The 15,137-nt window shown below is 36.1% G+C and overlaps 1 protein-coding gene across 1 annotated transcript in view; it reads left to right on the plus strand.

Moving 5' to 3' along the window:
* The first annotated feature begins 612 nt into the window (after positions 1–612).
* EFCAB8 (EF-hand calcium binding domain 8) overlaps positions 613–15,137 on the plus strand; it is a 132,214-nt gene continuing 117,689 nt past the window's right edge. The window contains exons 1-2 of the mRNA XM_069073962.1: positions 613–2,188; positions 14,901–14,955. Of these exons, the coding sequence (XP_068930063.1) occupies positions 14,921–14,955 (35 nt within the window). The 5' untranslated portion in view covers positions 613–2,188; positions 14,901–14,920. The remainder of the gene's footprint in view (positions 2,189–14,900; positions 14,956–15,137) is intronic.

The raw sequence follows: 15,137 nt of genomic DNA on the forward strand, positions 1-15,137 counted from the left end.
TTCAGCATAACTAGCCAATTTATCAACTGAATTGTATAGCATCTGCAATGTACTAAGACCTATAATCCTTCATACCAGAAGAGAAAGAATGGAGGTTCATTTTCTCAACTCTCTAGGACCAAGTGAATTATTATTATGCTTCTTTTTGGTCTTTGTTCTTTTCATTTACGTTGTTGTAGTCATTGTGTATATTGTTTTTCTGGTTCTTCGTTACTCTAAGTTCATATAAATCTTCCTATGTTTCTCTGAATTCTTCATATTCATAATTTCTTAAAGTGCAGTAATTTTGAATTACATTTATGTATCCCAGTTTGATTAGCCATTCTTTAGTTCATGGAACCTCTCTTTGTTTCCATTTCTTTGTTACAACAAACAGTGCTTCTGTTATTATTTTGGTGTATGTGAATGAAGCCTTTCTGTCTTTAACTTTCTTGTGTCTTTGTCTAGTAGACCACTGTAATGGGTATAGATATTTTGATCACTTTTTATTATGATTCCAAATTACTTTTTTTTTTGCTTTTTTGGAGGGCAGTTGGGGTTAAGTGACTTGCCCAAGGTTACACGGCTAGTTTTGTGTTAAGTGTCTGAGGCTGAATTTGAACTCAGGTCCTCCTGACTCCAGGGCCAGTGCTCTATTCACTGCCCCACCTATCCTCCCCTCCAAATTACTTTCTAGGACACTTGGACGAATTCCCAACTCTATCAACAGTGTAGTAATGTCCCTGTCTTGTAGCCCTTGCAATGTGACATCAGTAAATCTTTCGTCATCTTTGCTAGTTTGCTCTTTGTGAGCATGTTTTTTTTTTTCATAGAGTTGTTAATAGTTTTCAGTTCGTCATTTGAGCTGTTCATATCCTTTGGGAAAAGTTCAATATTTGTGTTAATTCCTTAAATATCTTGGATATCAGATTCTTTTCAGAGATAACTAATATGACTTTTCCCCCACTTGACAGTTTAAGAAACTTGATGATTAAAATCCTTCTGTAAGTGTCCAGTCTAATAATAATTCTTTTGGGAACTTGTAGTTAGATACCTCTTATTTTTTAAGATATAGCAAAATTTTATATATACTTTAAAGTATTATGGCATAGTGCATAAAAGATTGACCTTTAAATCAGGGAGACTTGGGTTCATATATTACCTCTACTACATACTGGCTGTATGACTATGGACAGGCTAAAAAACATTTCAGTGTTGTAGGCAACTCTCCCACATTGAGTTATGTAGGACTTACTGATCTGTACTGGAGTCAGGAGTTTTCAAATGGGAATTCCCAACTGCTTAGAACTTTCTCCCACATTTTCAACATTATCTTTTATTTTTAACTTGACAGATGGAAGTGTTTGGTGTTCCATGTGGTAGAGCCAAGATATTTTCACTCTGTGATTGTTGGGTTTTAGATATTTTGGGTGAGATAGAGTTTTGCTAGATTATTCATTAATGATTTAATAAATAACATCACTTGTGATTTAGTTTGGCACTGTTTTATTTATTTACTTTTTACTCATTTGTCCTTGTTGAAGTGCTGTGGTACACCATGAATTGTAATGAGATGATCTCTCAGTAATTACACTACTTTGGGTTGCCAGGGACTAAATGGTACTAAAGCATAAGTTCTAAAATTGTCTTTACTTCTACTTTACTTTCTCTCACTAAGTGCTGTTACTTCCCAATTCCAAGGAAGAATTGGGACATATACAAAAGGGAGTAGAAGTGTTGTCTTAGCTTTTTGGACCCTTTATCATTTTCCACTTGTTGCACGAGTGTTTTGTTTGTATACGTACTGTCCTATAGGATTATTTGTATTCATTTCTCCTTGAGATAATGTCCTGTAATTCTGATGGTCATCCTTTGTGATCTGTAAGCTCACACGTCTCATATCAATAAAAGGCAAATCGCAAAAATGTAATGAAAAAGTTGCTGTGGGTGTGCTTTGTAGCATTCTCTTCCAGTTTTGGCCTGTGGAATCCTTTTCATGTTTGCCCTGATGTACCTCCAAATGTAACCAGTCTGCTATGGCCAAGTGATAGCCAACAGAATTCCATGGTGACCTCATAGAAGGACTGCTTGGGATTGAGAGAGGGAGTTGCTGTGATGTCTTTTGCTCAAAAGGACACGACACTCAAATGAACAAACCTCTTTCTGCAGGGTCCAGCGGGGTTAGCTGGTGACGGTCACTTAATACATGGTGAGTAGAGAAATTGGATTAGAAACATTTAAAATGAAAGGAATATAGTAGCCTGAACACTTTTGTTTGTTCACAAAAGGAGATCAGAAGTTGAACGGGAGCTAAATAAGCCTCTGAATAAGCATTGTCCTCCTATGTAGCCCAGGTTGATGTCCATTACAGATATCCACCTTTTAATTTCAGCTGAGCTTCCATTGCTACTTGACAATTCTATTTATCTCTTGTTCCTAGCCCAGTCACCCTTTAATACTGGTGTTCCTATTAAAAGTCTCACTCAAGAGTCCTAGTCCTATTCACTTGTTCTCTTTAATGAGAAGGTTGAAACCTTTTTCATCCCTTTTTTTGTTTTAAATTTTAAAATTTCTACCTATACTTACCCTTTCTTCTTTCCCAGCTATATCAGAAGAAGTGGTATTCATCTTAATCTGGGACTGATCCCTCCTACTTCTTTTCTCCATTTTGACCTTGTTCCTTTAATTATTACTTCTTGCCCATATCATCAGTCTTTAATCCCACCTGTTCTACTTACAAAGATGTACAGGTTTCCCTCTTTCCCAAATGCCACTAGCTTTCGCTTTATTTCACTCTTCCAGGTGTTATCATATTTACTTATTTTTACTGTCAAACTTCTGAAGTGAATTATCTGCAATTATTGCCTTTGCTTTTACATTGCTTACTCTCTCTTTAGGTCCCTGTGGTCTGAGTCAACTCTTTTCTCATATTCTGAAATTGTATTTATTAATAATTCCCAGTTGCCAAATTCAGTGGCATTTTCTTAGACTTTGTCTTATCTTTGTGTAGACTTGGACACTGTATCTTTCCACCCTTGGTTTCTGTGATACTGTATTGTTCTCCCTCACTGGCTCCTTTTTATGTGTCTTTGTTAGTTTCTCTTCTCTTTCTACACATACTCTCCCTTATCTATCCATGTTACTTCAACTGTCACTGGAATAAACTGCTTCCTCTCCCTAGTCCTTTCCCATGCCCTTTAAATCTTCTGGTGAAAATCCTTCCATTTGAGGTCTGTCTCTGCTTCCAATCTTTGACCTGTGGGATGACTTTGAAGAACTCCTTATTCCTTTACCACCACCGTCCCTGCCACCCTTCTCTTTTCACTGTTCTCAGATTTAGTCATAGCTCTTTAAGGCCTCCTTTACTTTTATATCACTAGTGAATCATAGCAGTTTATTTGTCCTTCTCTTCCATCCTGCCACTATGCCTCCTCAGATTAAAAGCTCCTTGAATGTAGGACCTGTGTGTGCTTCATATGCTTCATGCCTAGCGCAGTGCCTTGAACATAGTAGGCACATTACTTGTGTTTATTGAATTGAATGGAGATGACTACACTGCCTCCACTCAACAGGTGCTCAACCATTTCAGAGTCTGAAATCTATACTTCCCTGAGTTCTCCCTTAAGCTTCAGTCCCACCTTTTAAATGATCTGTTTTATCTTATTTTTTATCTTATTTTTGTTTGGGTATCTCACTTTCACCTCAGATATGATGGCTCTAAAATCAACTTAATTTTTCCAAAAGAGCTAGTTAGTTACTCTTCCTGACCATGTTTTTCTGTTTATGGTAATTTCATTCTAACTCTCAGCTTACCCAGGGTCCCAACTTGCATTGTTCAGTCAAGTTGCCAGGTTCTGCCAATTTATTCCTTAAAATATATATCTAGAATCCATTTCCTTACCATTTCCACTTTTACTAACTTATTTTGAAATCTTAATTCTTGCTTGGAGTACTGCAGTGGACTTCCTAATTGATTTCTCTTCTTTCCTCCTCTGTTGCCTCTCATTCCCTTATTTAATCAGTCCTGCACAGTCCTGTCAATTTAAGTCAATTTAATTTAATTATCAAAAATCTTCTGTGATTCTTTCCTACAAAATAAAATTCAATTTTTAAAAAATCTGACATTTGGGGTGGCTAGGTGGTGCAGTGAATAGAGCACTGGCCCTGGAGTCAGGAGGACCTGAGTTCAAATCCGGTCTCAGACACTTAACACACATGCTAGCTGTGTGACCTTGGGCAAATCACTTAACCCCAATTGCCCTGCTTTCCCCCCTCCAAAAAGCAAAAAAAAAAAAAAAAAAAAGACATTTATTCAAACTCTGGCCCCTAGCTGTCTTTCTAGCCTACATTCCGGATATTATTTCTATTAGAACCCTCTGTAGTAGACAAACCAGTTTACTCATTCTTCCCCGAATATATCTTTATTTTCCTGTCTTTGTACTTTTGCTCAGCTCCGTAACACCTGTCTGGACAACTTTTCACTTTAATCCTATTCAGACTTCAAGACCCAGCTAAGATCCTACCCCTTTCAGGGATTATTGTTGGTATATCCTTAATGTACAGCCTTGAGACTAATTTTGTTGACTTGAACAGTTATTTGAATTTAAATCTTCAATTGCTTAACTCCATCTTTAGTCTTCCCAGAAGGAAGTCCTGGGTCCTGTTCTTACTTGCACTCTCTCTATGACAGTATACATAGGGGGTGCTCTATATTTGTTGATTTGATAATTCTAGTAAAAATACCATCATTTGAAGTTGCCATTTTTGCCCATAGGTGCATGTATTTTTATTATTTCTTCTTAACAATGAGAATAGATTTCCCTCATCTATCCATTTGTTCTTCCACTGGTCTTTATTGGGATATAGTATGAACAGAGCAACATGAATTAGATCTGGAGGTCAGGACCTGGTTTCAAATCCTTATGCTAACACACCTGGGAGTGACCCCTTGTGCAGGTCCCTTAACCTTTGTGGTCCTCAGTTTCTTCATCTATAAAATGAGGGTGTTGTACTCAACCTTTGAGAAACCTTCAATTTCTTGTTCTATGATCCTTGTAATCAGTGGCACTGTAAAGAAACCACTTTATGTTTTTGTTTAAAACTTGTTTTCAAGTTTCAAAAATACTCAGATATGAGAAAAGGTTTGACCTCTTTAAAAAGTTTTTTTTTTATTTGTTTCCTTTTAGTTTACAGGATTTAATCCCACAATTCCTTGAGTTTCACATTTTGGCCCCCTCCCTCCCCTCTTCCCCATGGCAGCATATAGTCAAGTATAGGATCTGTAAATACTTTAACATTATATATTAGTCAGGTTATAAAGACGGATTGTATCAGCTGGAATGAAAAATGGTAAAGAGGACACAAAACCAAATAAGAGAAGGAAAAAGATCAGGTATTTTGCTTCCACCTGGATATAAACTCAGTTCTTTCTAGTTCTTTCTCTGGATGCACATATTTCTCTCCATCATGAGTCTTTTGGGATTGACTTGTATTATTGCATTGCTGAGAGGAGTCCAGTCTATCAGAGTTGGTCATCACACATACGTTATGTCTGTAATTGTGTACAAATTTCTCCTGGTTCTGCTCTTCTCACTCAGCATCAGTTTGTATAAGCCTCCCCAGGTAAATATAAAGACCGTCTGCTCCTCGTTTCTTATAGCACAATAGTATTCCATAACATGCATATACCACAACTTGTTCAGCCATTCCCCAATTGATGGGCACCCCCTTAATTTCCAATTCTTTGCCACCACAAAAAGAGCTGCTATAAACATTTTTGTACATATGGGTCTTTCTCCCACTTTTATGATCTCTTTGGGATATAACCCTAGGAGTGGTATTGCTGGATCAAAGGATATGAAAGTATTTATAGCCCTTTGGGCATAATTCCAGATTGCTCTCCAGAAAGGCTGGATCAGTTCACAACTCCACCAGCAATGCATTAGTGTTCCAATTTGCCCACATCCTCTCCAGCATTTGTCATTTTCCTGTTTTGTCATCATAGCCAATCTGACTGGTGAGATGTGGTACCTCAGAGTTGTTTTGATCTGCATTTCTCTAATCAATAGTGACCTCTTTTAAAAAAAAGCCAAATTTAAAGGAACCTCAGGAGCTGGAGAACCTAGAATAGGACCACTTCTATTCCATGGCTGTGATCAAGGTACTGTATAATCAGACTGCCTAAGAAGTTCCTGATCAGAAAGTTAAGTCCCTGAATGGATGATATGTGTAGTTAGGGAGGAGTTACAGACTTTGTACATTTTTAGCCACGAGAGAATGAAGATGCATTAATTATTGCTAGGTGGTACAATGGATAGAGTGCTAGACTTGGAGTCAGAAAGACCTTGACTTCAAATGCAACCTCAGAAATGGTACTACCTGTATGACTTTGGGCAAGTCATTTAACCTGTTTGCCTTGGTTTCCTTATCTTTAAAATGGGGATAATAATAGCACCTACCTTGCAGGACTGAGGATAATACTTTTAAAGATTCTATTGGGCAGAAACAACTGGCCGTGTAACCTTGAGCAAGTTACTTAACCCCAATTGCTTAGGGGCGGCCAGGTGGCTCAGCGAGTAAGAGCGCTGGCTCCAGTGTCGGGATGACCTGGATCAAATCCGGGCTCAGATACTCAGCACCACACCCAGAAATAACTGGCCGTGTAACCTTGAGCAAATTACTTAACCCCGATTGCTTTAAAAAAAAAAAAGATTCTATTGGGGAAGACAATTTGGAAGCAACTATGTACAAAAATCTTTATAGGATAAATTTGAGATAGTTAAGACAGGGGAATCACTAGAAGTAAGGGGGATCCAGAATGATTTCTTAGAAAAGGTAAGTTTTTATTTGGGGTTTAAAGGAAGTTAGGGAGCAGAGATGAGGAAGAGATAGCATTCCAGCCAGAGAATACAATCAGTGAAAATGCCTATAGTTAGGAGATGGAGAGTTATGTGAGGAATGGCAAGCAAGGACAACAGTATTACTCAGTTATGGAGTACATGGGATGATGATAGTATAAAGTTTAAAAAAAACACAGGAAGTGTGTGTGTGTGTGTGTGTGTGTGTGTGTGTTTCAGAGAATTTTATGAAGGGCTTTGAGTGCCCAACAGGACTTTCACGTTTGATACTGGAGGTCAAAGGGAGCCAGTGGAGTTTGTTGAGTTGAAGGTGACATGGTTAGACCTATGTTTCAGTAAACTCACTTTGGCAGTTGAGTGGAGGATGGACTGGAGTGGGGAGAGACTTGTGGTAGGAAGACTAAGCAGCACTATCTTTTCTCCAAACCTTGTTATGGGCTTAGACCAGGGTGGTGGACCCAGCAAATCAAGAAAGCCATTTGTTAAGATGTGGAAAAGCTGTAATCTAAATCAGTTTAGGGAGCATCTGCACCCATGACATCATGGATCTAAAGACTATGGTTATATTTGAGGTAGCTGTGAGCAAGAAATATTCCCCAAATTTAGTTAGTTTATCTCTTAAACAACAGCAATACGCAGTTTTTTTTAGGGACCATGATCAAAGCCTTTCTGATGTGGTGTTAATAATGATTTTATATTTTCTTCTAGATTCCTTTACAATTTTTAGGATACTTCCCACATACATAGATGTCAAATAGCATATCTTTTAAGTTCCTAAAAATAATCAGAAATTGCTCTATTGTATTCCAGCAAAACTAAATTCGAAAGAAACTATGTTAGTACCTATAGGAGACTTCTTCCTACAATAAAGCTTTAAAAAGGTCTTAGAAGGAATAATAAAAAATACTAAAAGAATTAACTAAACTTTTCTATCCAGGCCAGGACTGTACAAAAAGACAGTAAGAATCCTGCAGAAGCCCTGAATACATTAGGGTAGCTATATGGCTTATGGGAAACAAATTGGTCCCCCACATAGGGAAGTCCTTTAGACCCTATAGGAAAAAGGCATTGAGCCATATCCCTCAAACACTTTGTTCCTGAATCATAACAGGAGACAAGACTAGGTAATTACTGCAGAAGACAGGGCCTAATAATCTTAGTCACCACACTCAGGATGAAACAGGGCCTACTTGTGTTATGCAGAAGTACAAAAATAGTGGGACCTAACGACATTGCTGCATACCCTGACCCACCCCACCTCCTAATCCAGACACTGAGGCTGGTAATGTGAGTAAACCGAAGAAAATGCCAAATAATAAAGAAATAACCTTGGATTGAGATACCCAATGGGTAAACCCAGAAGAGAGTAAATTCCACAACAAGTCTGCATAGAGCCTCTGAGAAAAAAATGGTTTGGCTGTAAAGACTACATAAAATGCCTGAGGAAATCAAACAAGTAATGCAAAATGTTAGGGAGGAAAAATGGCAAAGAGATTAATACCTTAGAGCAGATGGTAGGAAATCTTGCCTGAAAATGCCCTGTAAACTAGAATGGGCCAAATAGAAAACAATGACCCAATGAGATAACAAGAAATAATATTAAAACCAAAAGTTTTTTTTTAAAGAAGAAAATGTACAGAATGTAATATAAAAAACAACTAATCTAGGAAATGGTTCAAGAAGAGAGAATATAAGAATCATCAGACTAAATGAAAAATATGACACACATCCCCTGGGGGAAAAACTTGGATATCATATTTTAGGAAGTCATATATGAAAACTACTCATAATCTCTTAGAACTGGAGGGCATAGTGAAAACAGAATCTAATGGTTACCTTCTGAAAAAATCCCAATGGAAAATTTTCAAGAATATCATAGCCAATAACCAGAGTTTTCAAGTCAAAGAAAAAATAATGCAAAGGGCAAAGAAGAAAAAGTTCAAGTATTAACAGACCTCAGGCTTGCTCACACAAGACTTGGCAACTCACTATAAAGGGAGAATGATAATCCAAAAGGCAGAAGAAAAGGGATTACAACTAAGGTAGAGAGCCTGTGGTTGATGTTCTGTTTTGAATTTCTTAGGAGATGACAGAAATAGAATGGATGAGGAAGATCCCTGTCTTACATGTCAATGGGTGAATGAGATGAAAAGTATTCAAACATTGATGAGGAGGTTGGGGAAAATAAGTAGTCCATCTGAGCTGGGCAAAGGAGGGATGAACAGTTTTACATATACATATTATGGTGTGGAAATAGATTAAACTCAAACAAGGAGATCAGAGATGGGGAGAATGAAGTTTTTTTTTCTTTTTAAAGCAATCAGGGTTAAGTAACTCACTTGCTCAAGGTTTCACGGCCAGTTATTTCTGGGTGTGGAGCTAAGTATCAGAGCCCAGATTCGGTCCCAGGTCATCCCGACACTGGAGCGGGTGCTCTTACTTGCTGTGCTACCTGGCCGCCCCGAGAATGAAGTTTAAGAGGAAAGGCAGGATAGGTAAGAGAATAGTCATAAACTGCAATGTCAAGGGGAACCATGAAGGAGATATTAAAAGGAAGAAAGAGTAAGGCCCTGGGATCAGGGAAGGGACAAGGGAAAGAGAAGAAGCATAATAGAATGGAAACATTACTTTGTTTATAGATCACAAGTATTAGGCAAATTCCTCTTTTACCATATTATTAACTGTAAAGAAGGGAATGGGGGAAAGTTTGGAAAAAGTACAAGATGGAGGGAAATACACAATGATGATAATAATGAAGGTGAATGAGATTAATTTATCCATAAAATGCAAGTGTATAACAACATGGATTTGAAAGCAACGTGTTATTTATAAGAAGTACACTTGAAACACAAAGATTCACATAAATTTAAAATGAGGAAGAGAATCTTTTACTTAATAGCAGCTAAAAAAGGCAAGAGTAGAAATCTTTTCAGATAAAGCTAAATATAAATAATAAAGTGATAAAATAAGCAGAGAAACAATGTTTTACTTAAAGGTACCATTGCTTATGAATCAATATCTATGGCAATACTTATAAATACTGAACATCATAGCATCTTAATACTTAATTGTGTTTGTTCAGTTGTGTCTGACTCTGTGACACCATTTGGGGTTTTCTTGGCAAAGATACTAGAGTGGTTTGCCATTTCCTTCTCCAGCTCAGATGAGGAACTGAAGCAAACAGGGTTAAGTGACTTGCCCAGGGTCACACAACCAATAAATGTCTGAAGCCAGATTTGAACTAAAGAAGATGAGTTTTCGTGACTTTAGGCACAACACTCTTATCTAATGCCATCTAGCTCCCCTAAAATGAGTATTTTTGTTGCTGCTGTTAAGTTGTTTTAATAGTGTCTGACTCTTTGTGACCCCATTTGGACTTTTCTTGGCAAAAATGCTGGAGTGGTCTGCTGTTTCTTTTCTCCAGTTTATTAAATCAAACAGGTTAAGTCACACTACTAGTAAGTGTCTGAGGCTGAATTTGAACTCAGGTCTTCCTGACTCTGGGCTCAATACGCTATCCACTATACTCCACCTAGCTGCTCTGTTAATACTTAAAGGAAAAGTGAATCAAATTGTAGGGGAAAGTAGACAAAGTACAGTTTAATAGTGGCAGATCTTACTAAAAAGTACCAGACTTAGAGAAATCTAACAAAAAGTTAAATAAGAATGAAACTAAGAAGGACCTGAATAGAACGTTAGAAAAATTAACTGAAGACTAACAATTCTAAAGAAAAATATATCAAAGAAGAAATCATAAAAACAACAGAACACTTCATCTAGGAAAATAATAATAGTGAGATAGCATGCAAAAGCTTATGGGATGTAGCTAAAGCAACCCTTAAGGGGAAAATTTTTATGTATCCCACTGTTATCAATAAAAGAGAAAAAACAAAGCAATAATTGGACATGCAACAAAAAACCCCAGAAAGACAATTCAAAAACCTTGAAGTAAACAACAAAGTAAAAATTCTGAATATCAAGAGAGAAACAAAATTGAAATACAAAAATGCCATTGTAATAAAACTAGAAGTTAATTTAAAAAATACTAATAAAAAATAGTGAATCTGACTTTTAAAAAGAGGAAAACCATATTCTGCCTATCAAAAATTAAAACAGATTATTTAAATAATCCAGTATCACCAAAAGAAGTTAAAAAAGCGATAAGTAAAATCCCAAAGAGGTGTGTGCGTGTGCATGAGTGTGTGTGTGTGTGTGTGTGTGTATGTGTATGTGAGGAACACCAGGAACAGATGGATTTACCATTGAATTTTATCAAGCATTCAAAAATTAATTACAAATTAATAAATCTTGGGAAAAGAGGAAAATAAATAACTCTTCCAAAAACTTTCCATGATGGAATTTAAACATTTTTTAATAGTATTTAAGTTTTTTTCCCCACTAATATGTCAAGACAATTTTTTAGCATTCATTTTTACAAGATTTTGAATTCCAAATTTTTCTCCTTTCTACTCTCCCCTCTTCCTAAAATGGTAGGCAATTTGATAATGGTTGCATATGTGCAATTTTGTGTAATGTATTTCCCTATTAATCACAGTTATGAAAGAAGAAATAGATCAAATGGAAAAAATAAAGTGAAAAAAGTTTGCTTTGATTTGCATTCAGAGTCAATCAGTTGTTTGTCTGGATGTGTATAGCAATTTTCCATTATGAGTCCTTTGTACTCATCTTGGATCATTGTGTTGCTGAGAAGAGCTGAGTCATTTATATTTGATCATCACACAGTGTTGCTGGTACTGTGTACAATATTTTCCTGCTTCTTCTTATTTCATTTTGCATCAGTCTGTACAAATCTTTCCAAGTTTTTCTGAAACCTGCCTACTCATCATTTTTTTATTGCATAATATTGCATTATGTTCACATAATACAGTTCAGTCATTCTCCATCAATTTCCAATATTTTCCACCACAAAAAGGGCTGCAAGAAATCTTTTTGGACATGTAGTCCTTTCCCCTTTTTTTATTATCTCTCTGGGATACAGACCTAGAAGTGGTATTCTTAGATCTAAGGGTATGCACAGTTTGGTTGACCTTTGGGCATAGTTCCAAATTGCTTTCCAAAATGGTTGGATCATTTTACAACTCCACCAACAGTATATCAGTGTCCCAATTTTTCCCACATCCTCTCTGACAGCACATACATTTTTAATATGTAAACTAAGGGGAGATAAAGTAAGAGAAAGAAAACTGTAGGCCAATACCCCTAATGACCACTGATGTAAAAATTTTAAATAAAATGTAACAAATAGGTTGTAATAACATTTTAAAAGCTAATTTTTAGTTTTCATCACTTTTATCGGATTTTGAGTTATTACAATAACATTTTAAAAAGATTATACATTATTGCCACTTTGGATTTATACTGGGAAAGTAGGTTTGGTTTAATATAAAGACTATAAACTTAAACTGTATTAGTTATATAAATATAATTACATGATTATAATCAATACTTGTTGGAAAAGCTTGACAAAGTCCAACACCCATTTCTGTTAAGCACTAAACAGCAGAGGAATTAATGTATTTTTCCTCACCATAATAAATAGTACCTATTTTAAAACCAAGAGCAAATATTTTACATAATCGAGAAAAATTAAGGGCCATTCCAGTAAAATCATGGATAAAACAAGGATACACATTATTTTCACTACTATTTAACTTTGTTCTAGAAACACTAAGTATAGTATTAAGATAAGAAAAAGAAATCTGAGAAATAAGCATAGGCAAAGAAGAAACACAATTGCTTTTTGTAGAAAATATGGTGGTTTACTTAGAAAACACAAGAAAGTCAATTTAAAAGTTAATTGGAATAACTTTAGCAAAGTATCAGGATATAAAATAAATTGAGATAAATCATCAGCATTCCTGTATATAATCAATTAAAACTCAGTAGGAAGAGGTACAAAAAGGAATTCAATTTAAAATAACTAAAGAATATATAAGCTATAGAATATATAGGATATTTGAGAGTCTACCATAAAATATCTAGAAATTAAATGAATAATCACAAAACACTCGACAGAAATACAGATTCAACAACTGGAGAAATATGAAATGCTTGTGAGTAGTTTGTGGCAATATAATAAAAATGAGAAATCTGAATTATTTACTTATTCAGTCCTGTTCCAATCAGATTACCAAAGAATTATTTTATAGACATAGAAAAAAATCATAAAATTCATGTGAATGAATAAAAGGTCAAGAATCTCAAGGGAATTGATGTAAAAGAGGGAACTAAAGGGGCTGGCAATACAAAGTTTTAAATTATGTTACAAAGAAATTATCAAAATGATTTGGAACAGGTTAAAAAATTGAGAGGCTGATTAGTGGAACAGATTAAGTACATACATAAAAAGATAAAGCCAAGAATTCAAAGGAAGTCAATGGGAATTTCCGAAAATAAATACCAATATTAAAAAGAACATCAATAGAGATCTTAATGCAGTTTCAAAAAATGAGCAAAAGTAAATGAACTAGTAAAGGAAAAAACTCCTAAGCCAGATGAATTTACAGTGAATTTTGTCATTTGTTGTGTAGTCTCCAGTTATGTCCTACTCTTTGCTATCTTTGTTTTGTTTTTTTGGCAAAAATACTGCAGCAGTTTGCCATTTCCTTCTCCAGTTTACAGATGAAGAAATGGAGGCAAACGGGATTAGGTGATTTTCTTAGGCTCACATAGTAAGTGTCTGAGATTAGATTTGAATTGAGGAAGATGAATTGAGGCCAGCATGCTATCCACCGTACCACCTTGCCACATTTAAAGAGCAACCAATAACTATATTACAAAAATTATTCTCAAAAATAAAGTACAGTTTACCAAACTTCTTTTGTAAGACAATAGTCCTCAGGGGCGGCTAGGTGGCATAGTGAATAAAGCACCAGCCCTGGAGTCAGGAGGACCTGAGTTCAAATGTGGCCTCAGACACTAATGTGTGACCTTGGGCAAGTCTCTTAACCCCAATTGCCCCTCCAAAGAGGAAAAAAAAAAGATAATAATCCTGATACCCAAACCTAGGAGAGAAAAATCACAGAAATAGAACTATAGACCATTCTCACTAATGAATATTGTCGAAAATTTTTTTGCCTAAAATCCTCACAAGGAGAGGATTTTACCAGCAATTTATCCAGAAAGCTATTCACTGAGACAATTTGGATTCCAAAGAAGTGAACTCAAGTTGGTTCAGCATTTTGAAAACAATCAGCACACTCGTGGAAACAATAAAAACAAGAACCATATGATTATTTCAATAGAGAGGAGAAGGGAATAAACATTTATATAATACCTATTACATGCCAGGCACTGTCCTAAGGCTTTACAAATACTTCATTTGATATTTCACAACATTCCCGAAAGGTAGGTGCTATCGTTTATCTCCATTTTATGGTTGAAGGAACTGAGGCAAACAGAGGTTGTGACTTTCCCAGGTCACACAGCTAAGTGTCTGAGGCTGGATTTGAACTCAGGTCTTCCTGACTCCAAGTACAGTGCTCTAATGCCACCTAGTTGATTCAAGGTAAAGCTTTTGACAAAACAGCATTCATTTTGAAAACCCTAAAGAGTATAGGTGCAGAAAAGCTCTTTAATGTAGTGAAGAGATATATTTAAATTTAATACTTACTGATATTTGTAAGGAAAGAACATTTCATTTGGTCTTCTGATGCCTCTTTGACTTCTTTTTTTTGCTTTTTGGGGGGCAGTTGCGGTTAAGTGACTTGTCCCAGGTCACACAACTAGTTTTTGTGTTAAGTGTCTGAGGCCGGATTTGAACTCAGGTCCTCCTGACTCCAGGGCCCGGTGCTCTATTCACTGTACCACGTAGCCGCCCCCCTTTTAAAAAATTAATTGATTTAGTAGAGCCCTGTGTTTTGCCAAGAATATGGGTTTCAGCTTCTGTACCTGGAACCGAAAATAGCTAGCTGGCCTACAAGAGGATTGAATTCATGACTCTGGCCTCATTCTCACTGTGTTCTGATTGATTGAGTTTAAGCTACTTGCCCAGTCTTTCTACACAAAACTCATTGTTAAACTGCTTTTGATTTCTAATTTTAGGTCAAGTAAAATATCTGGCGATGAAAAATCCAAAGAAAGGACCTCATATTGCTAGGTAAGGAAGTCATCATAACTAAGGGGCAAAATGAGCAGTTTTTGGAAGTCACTAAAATATAGGCTAAGCAGAATGGAAATGTGTTGGTCACTGGCGAGGAAATACAATTATGCTCAGCAGACTATCTTGGTGGGCAGGAGTTGGAATAGTGCATTCTTCTTTTTTTTTTTTTTTTTTTTTGC

The sequence above is a fragment of the Petaurus breviceps genome, unplaced genomic scaffold, assembly GCF_028583685.1.
Source record: "Petaurus breviceps papuanus isolate PSGF00001 unplaced genomic scaffold, PetGlider_PUasm1.0 90879, whole genome shotgun sequence".
Classification (NCBI taxonomy): domain Eukaryota; kingdom Metazoa; phylum Chordata; class Mammalia; order Diprotodontia; family Petauridae; genus Petaurus; species Petaurus breviceps.